General features: G+C 35.8%; 2 protein-coding genes across 3 annotated transcripts in view; one reads left to right on the top strand and one right to left on the bottom strand.

The window, feature by feature from the left end:
• TEX11 (testis expressed 11) overlaps positions 1 to 20,370 on the top strand; it is a 362,907-nt gene that overhangs the window by 189,564 nt on the left and 152,973 nt on the right. The window lies entirely within an intron of this gene.
• On the bottom strand, positions 8,338 to 11,139 carry LOC132357759 (uncharacterized protein KIAA1143 homolog). 2 transcript variants are annotated; one of them, XM_059911483.1, is made up of 2 exons: positions 10,887 to 11,139; positions 8,338 to 8,348 (listed from the first exon to the last, which is right to left on the bottom strand). In XM_059911483.1, exons 1-2 carry the CDS (start codon positions 11,137 to 11,139, stop codon positions 8,338 to 8,340), a joined length of 264 nt encoding a protein of 87 aa, XP_059767466.1. The 2 variants fall into 2 exon arrangements, with proteins under 2 accessions (XP_059767466.1, XP_059767465.1); XM_059911482.1 differs by lacking the exon at positions 8,338 to 8,348 and having other exon boundaries at positions 10,675 to 11,139.

The following is a 20,370-nucleotide window of genomic DNA, read 5'->3' as shown; positions in this document are numbered from 1 at the left end:
TTGTGTCCTGCTACTTTGTTGAATTCATTTATTAGTTTTAATACTTTTTTGTGGAATCTTTAGGGTTTTTTACATATAAGATCATAATCATCTATGAACAAAGATAATTTTACTTCTTCCCTTCCAATTTGAATGGATGCCTTTTATTTCTTTTCCTTGCTTAATTTCTCTGGCTAGGATGTCCAATACTATGTTGAACAAAAGTGGCTAAAGCAGGCCTCCTTGCCTTGTTCCTGATCTTAGAGGAAAAAGTTTCAGCCTTTCACCATTGAGTATGATGTCCACTATGGGTTTTTCCAATATGGCTTTTTAAAAAAATTTATTTTCTTCCTTCCTTCCTTCCTTCTTTCCCTTCCTTCCTCCCTCCCTCCCTCCCTCCCTCCCTTCCTTCCTTCCTTCCTTCCCTCTCTCTCTCTTTCTTTCTTGACTGCATTGGGCCTTAGTTGCGGCATGCAGGATCTGTGTTGAGGCATGCGAGATCTTTTTGTTGCGGCACATGGGCACTTTGTTGTGGCGTGCAGGGCTTCTCTCTAGTTGTGGGGTGCAGGTTTTTCTGTCTCTAGTGAGGGCTCCAGAGCTCATGGGCTCTGTAGTTTGTGGCACGCAGGCTCTCTCATTGAGGCGTGTGAGCTCAGTAGTTGTGGCACGTGGGCTTAGTTGCCCTGTGGCATGTGGGATCTTAGTTCACTGACCAGGGGTCAAACCCATGTCCCCTGCATTGGAAGGCGGATTCTTTACCACTGGACCACCAGGGAAGTCCCACATATGGCTTTTATTATGTTGAGGTAGTTTCCTACCCTTAGCTTGTTGAGTGTGTTTATTATGAAAGGGTGTTGAATTTTTCAGATGATTCTTCTGCATTTGTTGAGATGATCATGTGATTTTTATCTTTCATCCTGTTAATGTGGTATATAACATTTACTGATTTTTATATTTTGAACCATCTTTACATCCCAGGAATAAGTCCCACTTGGTCATGGTGTATGATCTTTTTAATATGCTGTTGAATTTGGTTTGGTAGTATTTTGTTGAGGATTTTTACACTATATTTATCAGTGATATTGGCCTGTTGTTTTCTTTTCTCATAGTGTCTTTTTCTGTTTTTGTATCAGGGTAATGCTGGCATCATAAATAAGTATGGAAGTGTTCCCTCCTCTTCAATTTTTTGGAAGAGTTTGAGAAGAACTGCCATTAATTCTTCTTTAAATATTTGGTAGAATTTATGAGTGAAGCCATCAGATCCTGGGCTTTTCTGTGTTAGAAGTTTTTGATTACTGCTTCAATCTCTTTACTAGTTATACGTCTGTCAGGTTTTCTATTTCTTCATGATTCAGGCTTGGTACATGATATATTTCTAGGAATTCATGCATTTATTTCTTCTAGGTTATCTAATTTATTAGTGTATAAGTTTTAGTAGTAGTCTTTTACAATCCTTTTGATTTCTGTGGCATCAGTCCTAATGTCTCCTCTTTCATCTCTGATTTTATTTATTTGAGTCTTCTCGCTTTTTTTCTTAGTTAACTATCTAGCTAAAGGTTTGTCTGTTTTATTGTTTAAAAAAACCAACTCTTAGTTTCATTGAGTATTTTATTGTTTTTTTCTGGCATCTATTTCATTTATTTCTGCTCTGATTTTATTATTTCCTCCCTTCTGCTAGCTTTTGGTTTAGTTCTTTTCCTAATTCCCTAAGTTCTAAAGTTAGGTTGTTGATTTGAGACTCTTCTTGTTTTAATGTAAGCTTTTATAGTTATAAATTTCTCCCATAGCACTGCTTTTTCTGTGTCCCATAAGTTTTGGTATGTTGTGTTTTCATTTTTATTCTTCCCTAAGTATTTTCTAATCTCCCTTGTGATTTCTTCTGTGATTCATTGGTTGCTTAAGGCTTGTTTAATTTCTAGAGATTCTGAATTTTGCAGACTTCAAGACTGAGAAACTTATCCCCCCAATACTACATTCAAAAGGAATTTATCACATAAGAGTGAGTTTGCAAATCAGTGGACCTATGACCTGGATATGACCACAGATATGTTGCATAGGGATGCATTATTTGCCAGCATTTAACAATTTCACATAACAATTTGGATTTTTGAGTTCTCTTGAAAAAATTGAAAAAAATCTGGAAACACTTGGTCAATATTCCCACTAAGCAATAATCAGTTGGAACCAAGTGGCAGTTGTTACCTTCAGACGTGGGACATGTATTCTCCAGTTTGACATAGTCCCCACAATGCCTTATTTTCTCCCATATCCTGTGTGTCAAGTTGTCATTTATCATCTTTTTGTGTCATTATTCTTATAGCAGATATAAGAGGAAAATAAATGTTCATGGCATCCACATCTCTATCAAAAGTGAGGGAATGAAAGCTAGACTGAAAGGAAGTAAAAAAATATTCCTGTGTTTAATATGCAAAAAAAGTGTGTTGGTATCAAATGAGTACAACTTAATAGCTCATTATGAAAGGAAATAAAGTAGAAACTGTGGCTAGTATACACAAAAGCAGTGTAATGAAAGCTTATCAAATTCAATAACAGGACTGAAATTTCAACCAGGTTTATTTTGGAAAGTTAATAAAATAAGCTATCCTGTTGTGAAATGCAGTTATATAGTTTTATATTAAGGAAAACAATTGCCCAGGCGTTAAACCCTTTTAAAGATGACAAGTTTACAAAAGTGTGTCTACTGAGTGAGTCATAAAATGTATTCTTAAGTTTCAAGTGTAAATCTAACCAGAAATGCTGTTGTTTGGCATGTTGAAGGTATGACTGATAATTTATCAGACAGGTTGCTTTAAAAGAGTTATTTGTGGTGTTTCTGTTGCATGGACATATGTAATACTGCACAGTAAAGCATATTTACTTGTGGTGTCAATGAAAATTTTGATAAGACAGAACTTTTGAACATAGTACCTGTGTTGTATAAGTTTAATGTAGATTGATCAAAAAAATTTAAGTGTGACTACAGGAGATATTTCTGCAATGGTTAGTTATTAGGATAAATCTTGATTTGGAACTTAAATCCAAGGTGGAAGTATTTTTTAAGAATATAAGACAAGTCTATTAATTATATAATTTACCAGGAAACACTGTGCTAAAAAGCTAAAACTGAAACATGTGGATGTAGTAATAACACATGTATACTGGATATTCTTCTGTGGCTTCAACAGAGATTATTGCTTTGCTGGGTGAATTTGATGCACAGTAGAGTAGTTGCCTCTACTTGTTGGAGCTTAAGGGGATGTGGTGCTGTCACAGGTTGGGTTGCCCTAGAAGCGGATTTTAAAGATGGAGATTAGTGTACAGATAATTTATTAAGGGGTGGTCTGAGGATCAACACCTATGAGGGAAAGGAAAGGAGGCAGGACTAGGTAAAGGGAGAAGTTGGGCTGATGTAAAGTCACAATAAGGCTTCAACTTTACCCCATGGGATGCTCTGAAGCTGGGATGGCCATTCAGAATTGTCCTCCGTTAGGGTGAGAAAACCAGGTCTAGCCCAGGGTTTACTAGTCATTGGATGCCAGCTGCCTTGGGAAGGGGCCATAACCTTGGATGAGGTAGCTCTCTTCAGCCTAGGTAATTCCTAAAGAGCAACCTGGAAATAAATATTTTAGTGTTGAAGGGGAAATCTGGGTGATGCAGAACAGCATTCATGACAGGTGCTAAAGAGATCTTTTTGAACTGTTGAAATAATTAAACTTATTCACGTCATCTACGGGAAAAACCTCTGCCTCAGCTCAAAGACTTGACCTCTGTGGTGAATATGACAACTCATGTAAACACTCTGAATCTCTCCACAAATGCAGTAAGTAAATGAATGTAAATTTAAATTCACATGTTCTTAGTGAAGTCGTTTCTTTGGGAAACTCATTTGGCAAGGACTAATCTGACTCACTTTTTAAAATTTATTTATTTATTCATTTATTTATTTATTTTAAACATCTTTATTGGAGTATAATTGCTTTACAATGGTGTGTTAGTTTCTGCTTTATAACAAAGTGAATTAATTATACATATACATTTGTTCCCATATCTCTTCCCTCTTGCATCTCCCTCCCTCCCACCCTCCCCATCCCACCCCTCCAGGTAGTCACAAAGCACTGAGCTGATCTCCCTGTGCTATGCGGCTGCTTCCCACTAGCTATCTATTTTACGTTTGGTAGTGTATATATGTCCATGTCACTCTCTCACTTTGTCCCAGCTTACCCTTCCCCCTCCCCATATCCTCAACTCCATTCTCTAGTAGGTCTGTGTCTTTATTCCCATCTTGCCACTAGGTTCTTCATGACTCACTTTTCTATGCTGAAATTGGTTTCCAAAGATGGAAGTGATTACCTGAACTACATACTCAAAGTTTTGGACTTGAAGGTTGAATTCTTAAGAATATGTTTTCTGATTTCCAACATTATAATAGTGAAAAATATTGTTTATTTTGCCTTTCTCAATTAATATTACTAATGTGAATAAAGAACTACAAATTGACCTGCGCTATAGTGTGGTACTAAATTCTAATTAGACAAATATGGAATATCAGATGTAGTAGACACTTACTGCTTTTGGTCAGTCATTCATCTACTTTCTTATTGCTAACATTATCGAAATTTCCATTTAGGTATCTACTTCTTCCCTATCAGTATGCGTGGACATTGACATATTGGTGTAGAAGAAAAAGTTTCGGTTTTCTATTTCCAAATCAAGAAGATAATCAGTTTCAAAAGGAAAATTTGATAAATTAAGTGTTTATATTTTTAGATTTCAAATTTAAAATATAGCTTCTATTTTTTACAGGTTTGTACTATGTTAGCATGCTTGTACAATTATTCAGTTAATAATAAAGCTTGATTACATATCTGGCAGGTTTTTTTTTAACATCTTTATTGGGGTATAATTGCTTTACAATGGTGTGTTAGTTTCTGCTGTATAACAAAGTGAATCAGCTATATGTATATATACATCCCCATATCTCCTCCCTCTTGCATCTCCCTCCCACACTACCTATCCCACTCCTCTAGGTGGGCACAAAGCACTGAGCTGATCTCCCTGTGCTATGTGGCTGTTTCCCACTAGCTATCTATTTTACATTAGGTAGTCTATATATGTCCATGCCAATCTCTCACCATCCCAGCTTACCCTTCCCCTCCCCAAGTCCTCAAGTCCATTCTCTACGTCTGCGTCTTTATTACTGTCCCGCCCCTAGGTTCTTCAAAACCATGTTTGTTTGTTTCTTTTAGATTCCATATATATGTGTTAGCATATGGTATTTGTTTTTCTCTTTCTGACTTACTTCACTCTGTATAACAAACTCTAGGTCTATCCACCTCAATACAAATAACTCAATTTTGTTTCTTTTTATGGCTGAGTAATATTCCATTGTATATATGTACCACATCTTCTTTATCCATTTATCTGTCAATGGACAGTTAGGTTGCTTCCATGTCCTGGCTATTGTAAATAGTGCTGCAATGAACATCTTGGTACATGACTCTTTTTGAATTACAGTTTTCTCAGGGTATATGCCCAGTAGTGGGATTGCTGGGTCATATGGTAATTCTATTTTTAGTTTTTTAAGGAACCTCATACTGTTCTCCATAGTGGCTGTATTAATTTACATTCCCACCAACAGTGCAAGAGGGTTCCCTTTTCTCCACACCCTCTCCAACATTTATTGTTTGTAGGTTTTTGATGATGGCCATTCTGACTGGTGTGAGGTGATACCTCATTGTAGTTTTGATTTGCATTTCTCTAATGATTAGTGATGTTGAGCATCCTTTCATGTGTTTGTTGGCAATCTGTATATCTTCTTTGGAGAAATGTCTATTTAGGTCTTCTGCCCATTTTTGGATTGGATTTTTTTTTGATATTGAGGGACATGAGGGGCTTATATATTTTGGAGATTAATACTTTGTCAGTTGCTTCGTTTGCAAATATTTTCTCCCATTCTGAGGGCTGTCATTTTGTCTTGTTTATGGTTTCCTTTGCTGTGCAAAAGCTTTTAAGTTTCATTAGGTCCCATTTGTTTATTTTTGTTTTTATTTCCATTTCTCTGGAAGGTGGGTGAAAAAGGATCTTGCTGTGATTTATGTCATGGAGTGTTCTTCCTGTGTTTTCCTCTAAGAGTTTTATAGTGTCTAGCCTTACATTTAGGTCTTTAATCCATTTTGAGTTTATTTTTGTGTATGGTGTTAGGAAGTATTCTAATTTCATTCTTTTACATGTAGCTGTCCAGTTTTCCCAGCACCACTTATTGAAGAGGCTGTCTTTTCTCCATTATATATTCTTGCCTCTTTATCAAAGATAAGGTGACCATATGTTCATGGGTTTATCTCTGGGCTTTCTATCCTGTTCCATTGATCTACGTTTCTGTTTTTGCACCAGTGCCATATTGTCTTGATTACTGTAGCTTTGTAGTATACTCTGAAGTTAGGGAGCCTGATTCCTCCAGCTCCGTTTTTCTTTCTCAAGATTGCTTTGGCTATTCGGGGTCTTTTGTGGTTACATAGAAATTGTGAAATTTTTTGTTCTAGTTCTGTGAAAAATGCCATTGGTAGTTTGATAGGGATTGCATTGAGTCGGTCGATTGCTTTGTGTAGTATAGTCATTCTTTTAAAAAAATTTTTATTGGAATACAGTTGAGTTACAATGTTGTGTTAGTTTCTGCTGTACAGCAAAGTGTTACTCACTTTGATCAATGGAACAATAGAGAGCCCAGAAATAAACCTACCACCTACGGTCAATTAACCCTCAACAAAAGAAGCAAAAATACACAATGGAGACAAGACAGTCTCCTCAGCAAGTGGTGATCGGAAAGCTGGACACCTACATGTAAACTGAAAAAATCAGAACACCATATATAAAAGTAAGCTCACACCATATATAAAAATAAGTGCAGAATGGTTTAAAGACCTAAATATAATATATGACACTGTAAAACTCCTAGAACAGAACATAGGCAAAACATTTTCAGACATAAATAATAGCAATATTTTCTTAATTCTGTCTCCCAAGGCAAAAGAGAAGCAAAAATAAACAAATGAGACCAAATCAAACTTAAAAGCTTTTGCACAGTAAGGGAAACCATCAACAAAACAAAAAAACAACCTACAGAATGTGAGAAAATATTTGCCAATGATGTAACCAACAAGGGGTTAAATGTCCAAAATATAAAAAGAGCTCATACAACTCAATATCAAAAAACTAAACAACTAAATCAAAAAGTGGGCAGAAAACTTAAACAGACATTTCTCCAAGACATACAGATGGCCAAAAGGCACATGAAAATATGCTCAACATCGCAAATCATTAGAGAAATGCAAATCACAACCACAATGAGGTATCATCAGTCAGAATGGCTATCATCAAAAAGTCTACAAATAATAAATGCTGCAGAGGGTGCGTAGAAAAGGGAACCTCTTATGCTGCTGGTGGGAATGTAAACTGGTGCAGCCCCTGTGGGGAAAAAGAACAAAATAATGCCATTTGCAGCAACATGGATGGATCTCGAGATTCTCATACTGAGTGAAGTAAGTCAGACAGAGAAAGACAAATATCATATGACATCACTTATATGTGGAATCTAAAAAAATGGTACAAACAAACTTATTTACAAAACAGAAATAGAGTTACAGATGTAGAAAACAAACATGGCTACCAGGGGGCAAGGGTGAGGGAGGGATAAATTGGAAGACTGGGATTGACAAATACACACTACTATAGATAAAATAAATAATATGGGCGTACTGTATAGCACAGGGAACCCTTCTCAATACTCTGTAATGACCCATATGGGAAAAGAATCTAAAAGAGTTTGGATATATGTATATGTATATACATTGTTGAGGGTTAATTGACCGTAGGTGTGTAGGTTTATTTCTGGGCTCTCTATTGTTCCATTGATCTATATGTCTGTTTTTGTATCAATACCATGCTGTTTTGATTACTGTAGCTTTGTAGTATTGTTTGCAGTCTGGGAGGTTTATGCCTCCAGCTTTGTCCTTTTTCCTTTGGATTGCTTTGACAATTCTGGGTCTTTTGTGGTTCATTATAAATTTTAGGATTATATGTTCTGGTTTTGTGAAAAATACCATGGATATTTTGATAGGGATCACATTAAATCTGTAGATTGCTTTGGGTAGTATGGCCATATTAACAACATAAATTCTTCCAATCCTAGAGCATGGGATATATTTCCGTTTCTTTGAATCATCTTCAGTTTCCATTATCAGTGTGTTATCGTTTTCAGCATACAGGTCCTTCACCTCCTTGTTTAATTTTATTTGTAGGTATTTTATTTTTTTTTGACGCAATTTTAAACAGAATTTTTTGAAACTTTCTTTTTCTGATATTTCATTGTTTGCGTGAAGAAATACAACCAATTTCTGTATGTTAATCTTGTATCCTGCTACATTGTGGAATTCATTTATTGGTTCTAATAGTTTTTGTGTGGAATCTTTAGGGTTCTCTATACAGAATATCATGTTATCTGCAAATAGTCACAGTTTAACGTCTTCCCTTCCAATCTGGATACCTTTTATTTCTTTTTCTTGTCTGATTGCTGTGGCTAGGACTTCCAGTACTATGTTAAATAGAAATGATGAGAATGGGCATCTTTGTCTTGTTCCTGAATTTAGCAGGAAGCCTTTCAGCTTTTCACCATTAAGTATTATGTTGGCTGTTGGTTTGCCGTAAATGGCTTTTATTATGTTGAGATGTTTTCCCTTTATACCCACTTTGATGGGTGAGAGTTTTCATCATGAATGGATGTTGAATTTTATCAAATGCTTTTTCTGCATCTATTGAGTTGATCATATGGTTTTTTTAAATTTTTCTAACTATATTTATTTTGCTTTTAGTATGTTAGGTACTGTTCTGGGTACTGAGGATACAGAGGTAAGACAAAGTCCCTGCCCTGAAGACTCCCACCTGTAAATGCTAAGACATACTAAAATTTACAGTAATTAAAGCAGTGGGGTGTTGGTACAAGAATAGATGTAACAATGATACAGATTAGAAAAAACCTTGGCTTGTTACAAGTGAGTATACATTAAAGATAGTACTAGGAATGGCTTCTGGACTAGTTTGTATAATTTAGAGCCTATTTCAGGACTCACTAGCCCACTCACATGAATCACTTTTGAGGATTCTTTACACTAGGTCTTAAAGTGGCTGAAAGATAGATGTGGCACCAAATTCATAACATGGAATCTCTGAAATTCCTAATTTCTGGCTGGTGAAGAATGGGATCTTGACAAGTCTCCAGTCTTGGTTGACTTGCAGTAATGAGGAAAATTGATAGGTAACATGAAAAACAGTTTAGCTTCCCTGGTCAATCAAAGAAAATGCCAGTTAAATATAACTATTAAACACCATTTTCAAAGCATCAAATTGAATGCATCATGGATGAGGTGACGTGGGCTCTTGTACATGGTATGAATAAAATGGTAAAAACCACCTAGGAAGCAATTTGAAAGAAAGCACGAAAAGCTTTAGAAATATTCGAATACTTTGATCTAGTAATTCTGCTTCCAGCAACTCATTCTAAGGAAATCATCAGAAATACACTTGGAGATTTCTGTGCACACACATTCTACCACTGTATCATTAGGCTGCATGTGACAGAAACCTGACAGAGGCTTAACTAAGAGGGTGTTTATCCTCATGTATCAGTAAGTCCAAGGCTAGTACAGCAGCTCCTCCAGGCATGCCATCATGATCCAAGCTCCTCGAGTCTTTCCACTGTACCACCCAGAACAAGTGGCTGTCTTCTTCATGCCCCAGAATGGCTCTGGTACTTCTTGGTTTCATGTTTGTGCTCCAGGCAGGATGGAGAGAGGACAAAGGTTCACGCTTTCCAAATCTGTCCTTTTGTATCAAAAAACCTAGTAAGCAGACTTCCACTTGTATCTTTTTTTTTTTAACCATGTAATCAATAATAGTCACCATGTGATTCAGTAGATCCTAACTTGTATCATGGTCACCTGTATTAGATCCTTACTTGTTCAAGATCCACTTATATCTCTTAACTTACCAGAGCTGTCACATGGCTACCCTTAGCAGGAGCTGGGGAAGTATTAGTAACTAGGCACATGATCATCTCCCTCATCCAAAGTGAGGTTCTGCTGAAGAGGAAGACAAAACACAAGATCTGTTTAATTACAAAATCCTCTGTAGCTATTAATGTCAGGATTTTGAATTTTACTGACCTAGAAAAATGCTCGTGATACAATGTCAAGTGAGAAGCAGGACTGAGAACATACAGAATACAATCACAATTTTGTTTAGAAAAATATAATTTACATACACAAACATCCCACACACAGGAAATAACAAAATGTTAGTGGTAGTTAATGTCTAGAGAGTTAGCAGTTCAGGTCAAAACGGTATTGATGGATAGATATGTTTTACCTTACTGAATGTTTTCTGTATTTTCTAAATTTTCTCCAATGAACTTGTATTCTTTTTATGTTTTATTTTTATTTTTTGGCCACACCGTGCAGCATATGGAATCTTAGTTCCCCAACCAGGGATCGAACCTGTGCCCCCTGCAGTGGAAGCATGGAGTCTTAACCACTGGACAACCAGGGAAGTCCCTGAACTTGTATTATAATAGGAAAAATAGATGTTATTTTAAAAAATACCCAGTATGTTCTTAAAGAAGACGAAGTCCAAAATATTTATTTACACTTATTCATTTTCATCTTCATTGTCAAGAGAAGGGAGGCTACTATTTTTGATTTGCTTTCGTGAGTTTTTTTTAACTGAACCCTGCTTATTTATTTCATCTTCTTCATTTGTCTTCTTCTTTTTTGAGCTTGCTGTTAAACTGGAATATTTTTCATCTGAGGAATGCTTGACTGGTTTTCGATACATAATTCTTCCATCAGCTGATTCTTCATCTGGTTTGGCAGCCTTTATTTCTGTTTTAATTTTCATGACTTCTTCAACTGATAGGTCTCCCTTTTTAAAAACCACCACCTGGGGCTGTTCATCTTCTTTGTCAGTGTGATCACCATCTTCACCTGGGAGCTGAAGCAGGATTCTCTTGGTTTCTACTGTGGGCCCTTCCTCGTAGCCGATCCGTTCCTTGAAGCGGGCCAGGAGCGCCGGCTCGGCTGGCCGCACGTACGACACCTGGTTCCGCTTGCTCATAGCCGCGCTAGGGAAAAACAGGATCCCCCCGCCGCCTGGAGACTGTACAGAGCGATCATATGGTTTTTGTATTTTCTTTTGTTAGTGTGGTGTATCATATTGATTGATTGGCATATGTTGAACCATCCTTGCAACCCTGGAATGAATCCAGCTTGATCATGGTGTATGATCCTTTTTATGTATTGTTGGATTCAGTTTGCTAATATTTTGTTGAGAATATTTGCATCTATATTTATCAAAGACATTGGCATATAATTTTCTTTTTTTGTAGTGCCTTTGTTTGGTTTTGGCAACAGGGTGATGGTGGCTTCATAGAATGAATTTGGGAGTGTTCCCTCCTCTTCAGTCTTTTGGAATATTTTCAAAAGGATTGGTGTAAGTTCTTTTTCGTATGTTTGGTAGAATTCCCCAGTGAAGCCATCTGGTCCTGGACTTTTGTTTGCAAGGAGTTTTTTTTTTAATTATACATTCTATTTCACTTCTAGTTATCTGATTTTTCTTTACTCAATTTTGATAGGCTGTATGTTTTTAGAAACTTGTTCATTTCTTCTTGGTTGTCCAGTTTGTTGGCATATAACTGTTCATAGTATTCTCTTATGATTTTTTTATATTTCCACAGCATTGGTTATTTCTCCACTTTCATTTCTTATTTTGTTTATTTGGATTCTCTCTCTTTTGTTGTTCGTGAGCCTGGCTAGAGGTTTCTTGATTTTGGTTATCTTTGAAAAAATAGCTCATGGTTTTATTGATCTTTACTGTTGTTTTTTATCTCTATTTTATTTATTTCCTCTCTGATATTTATTATTTCCATCCTTCTGCTAACTTTGTGTTTTGTTTGTTCTTCTTTTTCTAGTTATTTTAGGTGGTAGATGATATTTTTAGGTGATATGTTGTTTGAGATTTTCTTTTTTCTTGAGGAAGGCATGCATCAATATGAACTTACCTCTTAGCACTGCTTTTGCTGCATCTCATTAATTTTGTAAGGTTATATTTTCATTATCATTTGTCTCGAAGCATTTTCTGATTTCTGCTTTGATTTCATCATTGACCCACTGTTTTTTCTGTAGCATATTGTTTAGTCTCCATGTGATCATTTTTCCCCCCATGTTTCTTTCTGTGGTTGATTTCTATTTTCATACCATTGTGGTCAGAAAAGATGCTTGAAATAATTTCTATCCTCTTAAATTTGTTGAGCCTTGTTTTGTGTCCAAGTATGTGGTCTATCATAGACAATGTTCCATGCACACTTGAAAAGAATGTGTATTCTGGTTTTTTTGGATATAGTGTCCTATAGATATCAATTAAATCCAACTGTTCTGTTGCATCATTTAGGACGTCTGTTTCCTTATTGATTTTCTGTCTGGAAGATCTGTCCATTGATGTCAGGGAGTACCAAAGTCTACTATAAAATTGTATTCCTGTCAGTTTCTCCCTTTATGCCTGTTAGTATTTGTTTTATATATTTAGGAGCTCCTATATTGGGAGCATATATGTTAAAGAATGTGATATCCTCTTCTTTTATTGATCCCTTTATCATTACATAGTGTCCTTCTTTGTCTTTCTTTATGGACTTTGTTGATCTTTTTTGTTTTTTAATCCATTCAGTCATTCTGTATCTTTCAATTGAAGAATTTCATTCATTTACATTTAAAGTAATTATTGATTGGTAAGGACTTCCTGTTGCCATTTTGTTAATTGTTTTCTGACTGTTCTGTAGATCCTTTGTTCCTTTCTTCGTCTCTTGGCAACCATATATGTCCAAATATAAAAGTATGGGCAGGGACTTCCCTGGTGGTGCAGTGGTTAAGAATCCGCCTGCCAGTGCAGGAGACACGGGTTCAATCCCTGTTCCGGGAAGATCCCACATGCCATGGAGCAACTAATAAGCCCATGTGCCACAACTACTGAGCCTGAGCTCTAGAGCCCACGAGCCACAACTACTGAGCCCCACACGCCACAACTACTAAAGCCTGCACACTCTAGAGCCCGCGTGCCACAACTACTGAGCCTCATGCTGCAACTACTGAAGCCTGCTCGTCTAGAGCCTGTGCTACACAACAAGAGAAGCCACCACAGCAAGAAGCCCGCACACTGCAACCAAGAGTAGCCCCCGCTTGCTGCAACTAGAAGAAGCCTGTGCGCAGCAACAAAGACCCAACTCAGCCAAAAAATAAATAAATAACTAAAAATTTAAAAAAACTTTTAATTAAAAAAATAATAAAAATAAAAGAATAAAAGTATAGGCAAAGGAAAGATAATGGCATATTCCTGGTGGCAGTTCATATAATTTATTAGATCCTAATTGTAAGCATTTATTTTCTCCATTTCTTTAGCATGTGTAGAGAGCTCTCATAGAAGGAAGAGGAATCAATTAAAAGTGATTTATTAAAAAAATAGTGATTTATAGTAACTTGAATTAATGAAGACAATGTGGAAGTTAAATCACTTTCCTTTGAATCACATCTATCACCATTGTTATTGTTGTGACCCTGAATGTTATTTTCAAAAGAAGTCAGTGGAATACAGTGGGGAAAAACTCTGCAATCAAACGGACCTGGGTTCAAATCCTGAATGCAACTTTTGGTTATGTAACCTTGAGTCCATTTTATGTGTTTTTCTCCTTTCTGAGCTTCAGCTGCAAAATGAGTATGATGCAACACACTTTATGGTGTTTTATAAAAGTTAAATAAGATAATGTGTATAAGTTGTTTAGCACAGTACCTGGCACAGAACATATACTCAATTAATATTTGTAACCTTTCGTTACTGACTCTCCTTATGCTGGAATGAAAAAGTTTCCTGAAAGCAGATAAAACATTGTCTTGTTTGTAATAACAGTGTCATGCCAGTAAATATTCCACATCTGTAATGTTAGAAGAAAATTTGGGCTTTGCATGGCCAGAATGGTTTTATTAATTTATTATTATTTTTCTCTAGAATCAGCGATAGAAAAGGCCGTTTCAAACTTGAGACTTTGTTTTCCTTTCATATAGATTTCTGTATAGTAAATCTGTATTAAATGATTTTGTATCTATCAATATATCCATATAGTTGTTTTCTGATATTAGGGTAGGGATATTTTTCCTCTTTTTTTGGTAAGTGGTGAAAGAGAATACTAGGAGAAAATGGATGGTAAGCATCTAAAACTTAAACAGAACTTTATGCAAAGCCTTCTGATTCAAGATAGTTGACTAAGCATTGAACTGGCAAAAACTGAAGTTTCATTATATCAGGTGTTGCTGGTGGGAATTTGAATTTTTATATGTACCCATTGGTGTTTCCAGGTTGCCAGCTTCTCCAGCACCTACCCTTTTGGAGGACAAAGTAACAGCATCAAAATATAAAGTGCTCATACTCAGCAATTTTACTCATTCGTATTTTTATGTGTTAGTTCATATGTTTACAAGGATATTTTCTGGAGCATTGTAATAAGAAAACGTTGAGACATACAGATGGCCAAGAAGCATATGAAAAGCTGCTCAACATCACTAATTATTAGAGAAATGCAAATCAAAACTATGAGGTACCACCTCACACCAGTTAGAATTGGCGTCATCAGAAAATCTACAAACAGCAAATGCTGGAGAGTGTGTGGGGAGAAAAGGGAACCCTCTTGCACTGTTGGTGGGAATGTAAATTGATACAGCCACTATGGAGAACAGTATGGAGGTTCCTTAAAGAACTAAAAATAGAATTACCATATGACCCAGCGATCCCACTACTGGACATATACCCAGAGAAACGCATAATTCAAAAAGACACATGCACCCCAATGTTCATTGCAGCACTATTTACAATAGCCAGGTCATGGAAGCAACCTAAATGCCCATCGACAGATGAATGGATAAAGAAGATGTGGCACATATACAATGGAATATTACTCAGCCACAAAAAGGAACGAAATTAGGTCATTTGTAGACACATGGATGCATCTAGAGACTGTCATACAGAGTGAAGTAAGTCAGAGAGAAAAACAAATATCATATATTAACACATATATGTGGAACCTGGAAAATGGTACAAATGAACCGGTTTGCAGAGCAGAAATTGAGACACAGATGTAGAGAACAAAAGTATGGTCACCAAGGGGGGAAAGCGGCAGGGGGTGGGGGTTGTGGTGTGATGAATTGGGAGATTAGGATTGACATGTATACACTGATATGTATAAAATGGATGACTAATAAGAAAATAAACATTAAAAAAAAGAAAACATTGAAAGTATTCTGAATATCATCAATAGAAGAATAGATAAAAAGAGTAAAGTATCTCTATACTATAAAATACTATGTGGCAGTTAAAAAGAATGAGGTAAATCTATATATAATCTCTATGACATTGTTGAGAAGAAAAGAAGCAAAGTATACATAATATATCATTTATGTATTTTAAAACTATGTTTCTGTAGGTATAGATGTGCATATAAATGCATCAAGAGGAGTGGTTACCTCTGAGGAGGTGACTAGGATAGGGTAGAAGTGCAGGGAAATTTCAGCTTTATTTTTATTATTTTCATTTAAAAAAATTTTTATTGGGGTATAATTGATTTACAGTGTTGTGTTAGTTTCAGGTATACAGCAAAGTGATTCTGTTATACAAATACATACATCCACTATTTTTAGATTCTTTTCCCATATAGGCCATTACAGAATATGGAGTAGAGTTCCCTGTGCTATACAGTAGGTCCTTATTAGTTATCTATTTTATATATAGTAGTGTGTATGTGTCAATCCCAATCTTCCAATTTATCCTCCCCCCACCCTTATCCCCTGGTAACCATAAGTTTATTTTTACATGTGTGACTCTTTCGGTTTTGTAGATAAGTTCATTTGTACCCTTTTTAAAGATTCCACATATAAGTGATATCATATGATATTTGCCTTTCTCTGTGTGACTTACTTCACTCGGTATGACAATCTCTGGGTTCACCCATGTCACTGCAAATGGCATTATTTCGTTCTTTTTTATGGCTGAGTAATGTTCCATTGTATATATGTACCACATTTTCTTTATCCATTCATCTGTTGATGGACTCTTAGGTTGCTTCCATGTCCTGCCTATTGTGAATAGTGCTGTGATGAACACTGGGGTGCATGTATCTTTTTGAATTATGGTTTTCTCCGGGTATATGCCCAGGAGTGGGATTGCTGGATCATATGGTAGCTCTATTTTCCGTTTTTTAAGGAACCTCCATACTGTTCTCCATAGTGGCTGTACCACTTTACATTCCCACCAACAGTGTAGGAGGGTTCCCTTTTAAGCACATCCTCTCCAGCATTTATTACTTGTAGACTTTTTGATGATGGCCATTTTGACTGGTGTGAGGTGATACCTCATTGTAGTTTTGATTTTCATTTCTCTAATAATTAGTGATGTTGAGCATCTTTTCATGTGGTTTTTAGCCAGCTGTATGTTTTCTTTGGAGAAATGTCTATTTAGATCTTCTGCCCATTTTTTGATTGGGTAGTTTGTTTTTCTGATAATGAGCTGTGTGAGCTGTTTATATATTTTGGAGATTAATCCCTTGTCAGTTGCTTTGTTTTCACATATTTTCTCCCCTTCTGAGGGTTGTCTTCGTTTTTTTTTATGGTTTCCTTTGCTGTGCAAAAGCTTTTAAGTTTAATAAGATCACATTTGTTTATTTTTGTTTTTATTTTCATTACTCTAGGAGGTGGATCAAAAAAGATCTTGCTACTATTTATGTCAAAGAGTCTTGTGCCTATGTTTTCCTCTAAGAGTTTTATAGTATCCAGCCTTACATTTAGGTCTTTAATCCATTTTGGGTTTATTTTTGTGTACGGTGTTAGCAAGTGTTCTAATTTCATTCTTTGACATATAGCTGTCCAGTTTTCCCAGCACCACTTATTGGAGAGACTGTCTTTTCTCCATTGTATATTCTTACCTCCTTTGTCATAGATTTGGTGACCATAAGTGCATGGATTTATCTCTGGACTTTTATCCTATTCCATTGATCTATATTTCTGTTTTTGTGCCAGTACCATACTGTCTTGATTACTGTAGCTTTGAAGTATAGTCTGAAGTCAGGGAGCCTGATTCCTCCAGCTCCGTTTTCCTTTCTCAAGATTGCTTTGTCTCTTTGGGGTCTTTTGTGTTTCCAACAAATTGTGAAATTTTTTGTTCTAGTTCTGTGAAAAATGCCATTGGTAGTTTGATAGGGATTGCATTGAATCTGTAGATTGCTTTGGGTAGTATAGTCATTTTGACAATATTGATTCTTCAATTCAGGAACATGGTATATCTCTCCATCTGTGTCACCTTGATTTCTTTCATCAGTATCTTATAGTTTTCTGAGTACAGGTCTTTTGTCTCTTTAAGTAGGTTTATTCATAGGTATTTTATTCTTTTTGTTGCAATGGTAAATGGGATTGTTTCCTTAATCTCTCTTTCTGATCTTTCACTGTTAGTGTATAGGAATGCAAGAGATTTCTGTGTATGAGTTTTCTATTGTGAAACTTTACCAAATTCATTGATGAACTCTAGTAGTTTTCTAGTAGCATCTTTAGGATTTTTCTATGTATAGTATCATGTCATCTGCAAACACTGACAGTTTTACTTCTTCTTTTCCAATTTGGATTCCTTTTATTTCTTCTTCTTCTCTGATAACCATGGCTAGGACTTCCAAAACTTATGTTGAATAAAAGTGGCGAGAGTGGACCTCCTTGTCTTGTTACTGATCTTAGAGGAAATGCTTTCAGCTTTTTACCATTGAGTATTATGTTAGCTGTACGTTTGTCATATGTGGCCTTTATTATGTTGAGGTAGGTTCCCTCTAAGCCCACTTTCTGGACAACACTATGAGATTAGAAATCAGTTACAGGAAAAAAATACTGTAAAAAACCACAAATCCATGGAGGCTAACAATATGTTACTATGTATTCAATGGATCACTGAAGAAAGAAATCAAAGAGAATATCAAAAAATACCTAGGGACAAACAACAACGAAAACACAGCAATCCAAAACCTATGGGACACTGCAAAAGCAGTTCTAAGAGAGAAGTTTATAGCAGTACAATCTTACTTCAAGAAACAAGAAAAATCTCAAATAAACCACCTATCCTCACACCTAAAGCAACCAGAGAAAGAAGACAGAAAAAACCGAAAGTCAGTAGAAGGAAAGAAATCATAAAGATCACAGCAGAAATAAATGAAATAGAGATGAAGACAATAGCAGCAAAGATCAATGCAACTGAAAGCTGGTTTTTTGAGAAGATGAACAAAATTGATAAACCTTTAGCCAGACTCATCAAGAAAAAGAGGGAGAGGAATTAAATCAATAAAATTAGAAATGAAAAAGGAAATGTTATAACAGATACCACAGAAATACAAAGGATCATGAGAGATTACTACAAGCAACTATATGCCAATAAAATGGAAGAAGAAATGGAGAAATGCTTAGAAAGATACAACCTTCCAAGTCTGAGCCAGGAAGAAATAGAAAATATGAACAGACCAGTCACAAGTACTGAAATTGAAACTGTGATTAAAAGTCTTCCAACAAACAAAAGTCCAAGACCAGATGGCTTCACATGCGAATTCTATGAGACATTTATAGAAGAGTTAACACCTACTCTTCTGAAACTCTTCCAAAAATTTGCAGAGGAAAGAACACTCCCAAGCTCATTTTATGAGGCCACCATCACCCTGATACCAAAATGAGACAAAGATAACCCCAAAAAAGAAAATTACAGGCCAGTATCACTGATGAACAGAGATGCTAAAATCCCCAACAAAATACTAGCAAACTGAATCCAACAACACATTAAAAGGATCATACACCCTGATCAAGTGGGATTTATCCCAGGGATGCAAGGATTCTTCAGTATATGCAAATCAATCAGTGTGATACACCACATTAACAAATTGAAGAATAAAAACCATATGATCATTTCAATAGATGCAGAAAAAGCTTTTGACAAAGCTCAACACCGATTTTATGATATTTTCATTTTTTAATTAAAATTATTTTGAAGTTTTAAATTGTGGTAAAATACACAAAGCATAAAACATACCATGTTAACTATTTTTAAGTGTACAGTTCATCAGTGTTAAGTATATTCACATTGTTAAGTTTGTTACAATTAACATTCATAGTGTTAAGTGCATTAACCAAACTCCAGAGATCTTTTCATCTTGCACATTTAAAACTTTGTACCCATTAAGCAGCAAGTCCCTATTCTCCCCTTTCCCAGTCCCTGGCATACACCATTCTACTTTCCGTCTCTATGAATTTGACTACTGTAAGTACCTCATATTAGTGAAATCATACACTATTGTTCCTTTTGTTACTATTGTATTTCATTTAGCATAGTGTCCTCAAGGTTCATCCGTGTTGTAGCATGTGTCAGAATTTCCTCCTTTTGAAAGGCTGAATAATATTCCACTGTGTGTATATACTGCATTTTGTTTATCCATTCATCCATCAATGGAGACTTGTATTACTTGCACCTTTTGGCTATTGTGAATAATACTGCTATGCAAGTGGGTGTAAAAATATTTCTTTGAGACCTTGCTTTCAGTTATTTTGGGTTTATACCCAGAAGTAGAATTAGTAGATCATATGGAAATTCTGTTTTTAATTTTTTAAAGGAATCACCATACTGTTTTCCATAGTGGCTGCACCATTTTACATTCCCAGCAACAGTGCACAGGTTTCCAGCATTCCCACATTCTTGCCAACACTTGTTATTTTTTGTTTTTGTGACAGTAGCCATCCTAATGGGTGTGAGGTGTATCTCATTGTGGCTGTGATTTGCATTTCCCTAATCATTAGTGATGTCAAGTATTTCATGTGATTTTTGCCACTTGTATATCTTCTTTGGAAAAATTTCTATTCAAGCCCTTTGCCCATTTTTAAGTCAGTTGATTTTTTGTTGTTGAGTTTTAGGTGTTCTTTATATATCTGGATATTAACTCTGTATCAGACGTATGATTTGCAAATATTTTCTCCCATTTCATAGGTGGCCTTTTCACTCTGTTGATTGTGTTCTTTGATACACAAAATTTAAAAATTTTGACATAGTCCAGTTTATTTTTACTTTTGTTACTTGTGCTTTTGGTGTCATATCAAAGAAATCATTGCCAAATCCAGTGTTGTAAAGATTTTTCCCTTATATTTTCTTCTAAAAGTTTTATATTTTAGCTCTTCCATTTAGGTCTTTGATCCGTTTTGAGTTCATTTTTGTATATGGTGTAAGGTAAAGGTCCAATTTCAT

Source organism: Balaenoptera ricei, chromosome X (assembly GCF_028023285.1).
Source record: "Balaenoptera ricei isolate mBalRic1 chromosome X, mBalRic1.hap2, whole genome shotgun sequence".
Lineage (NCBI taxonomy): Eukaryota > Metazoa > Chordata > Mammalia > Artiodactyla > Balaenopteridae > Balaenoptera > Balaenoptera ricei.
Note: the sequence above shows the minus strand (reverse complement) of the source record. Positions and strands in the feature narration are given on the sequence as shown.

Coding starts and splice junctions, on each gene's coding strand:
- LOC132357759 (XM_059911482.1), bottom strand. CDS start 11,139: ATGAGCAAGCGGAACCAGGTGTCGTACGTGCGGCCAGCCGAGCCGGCG.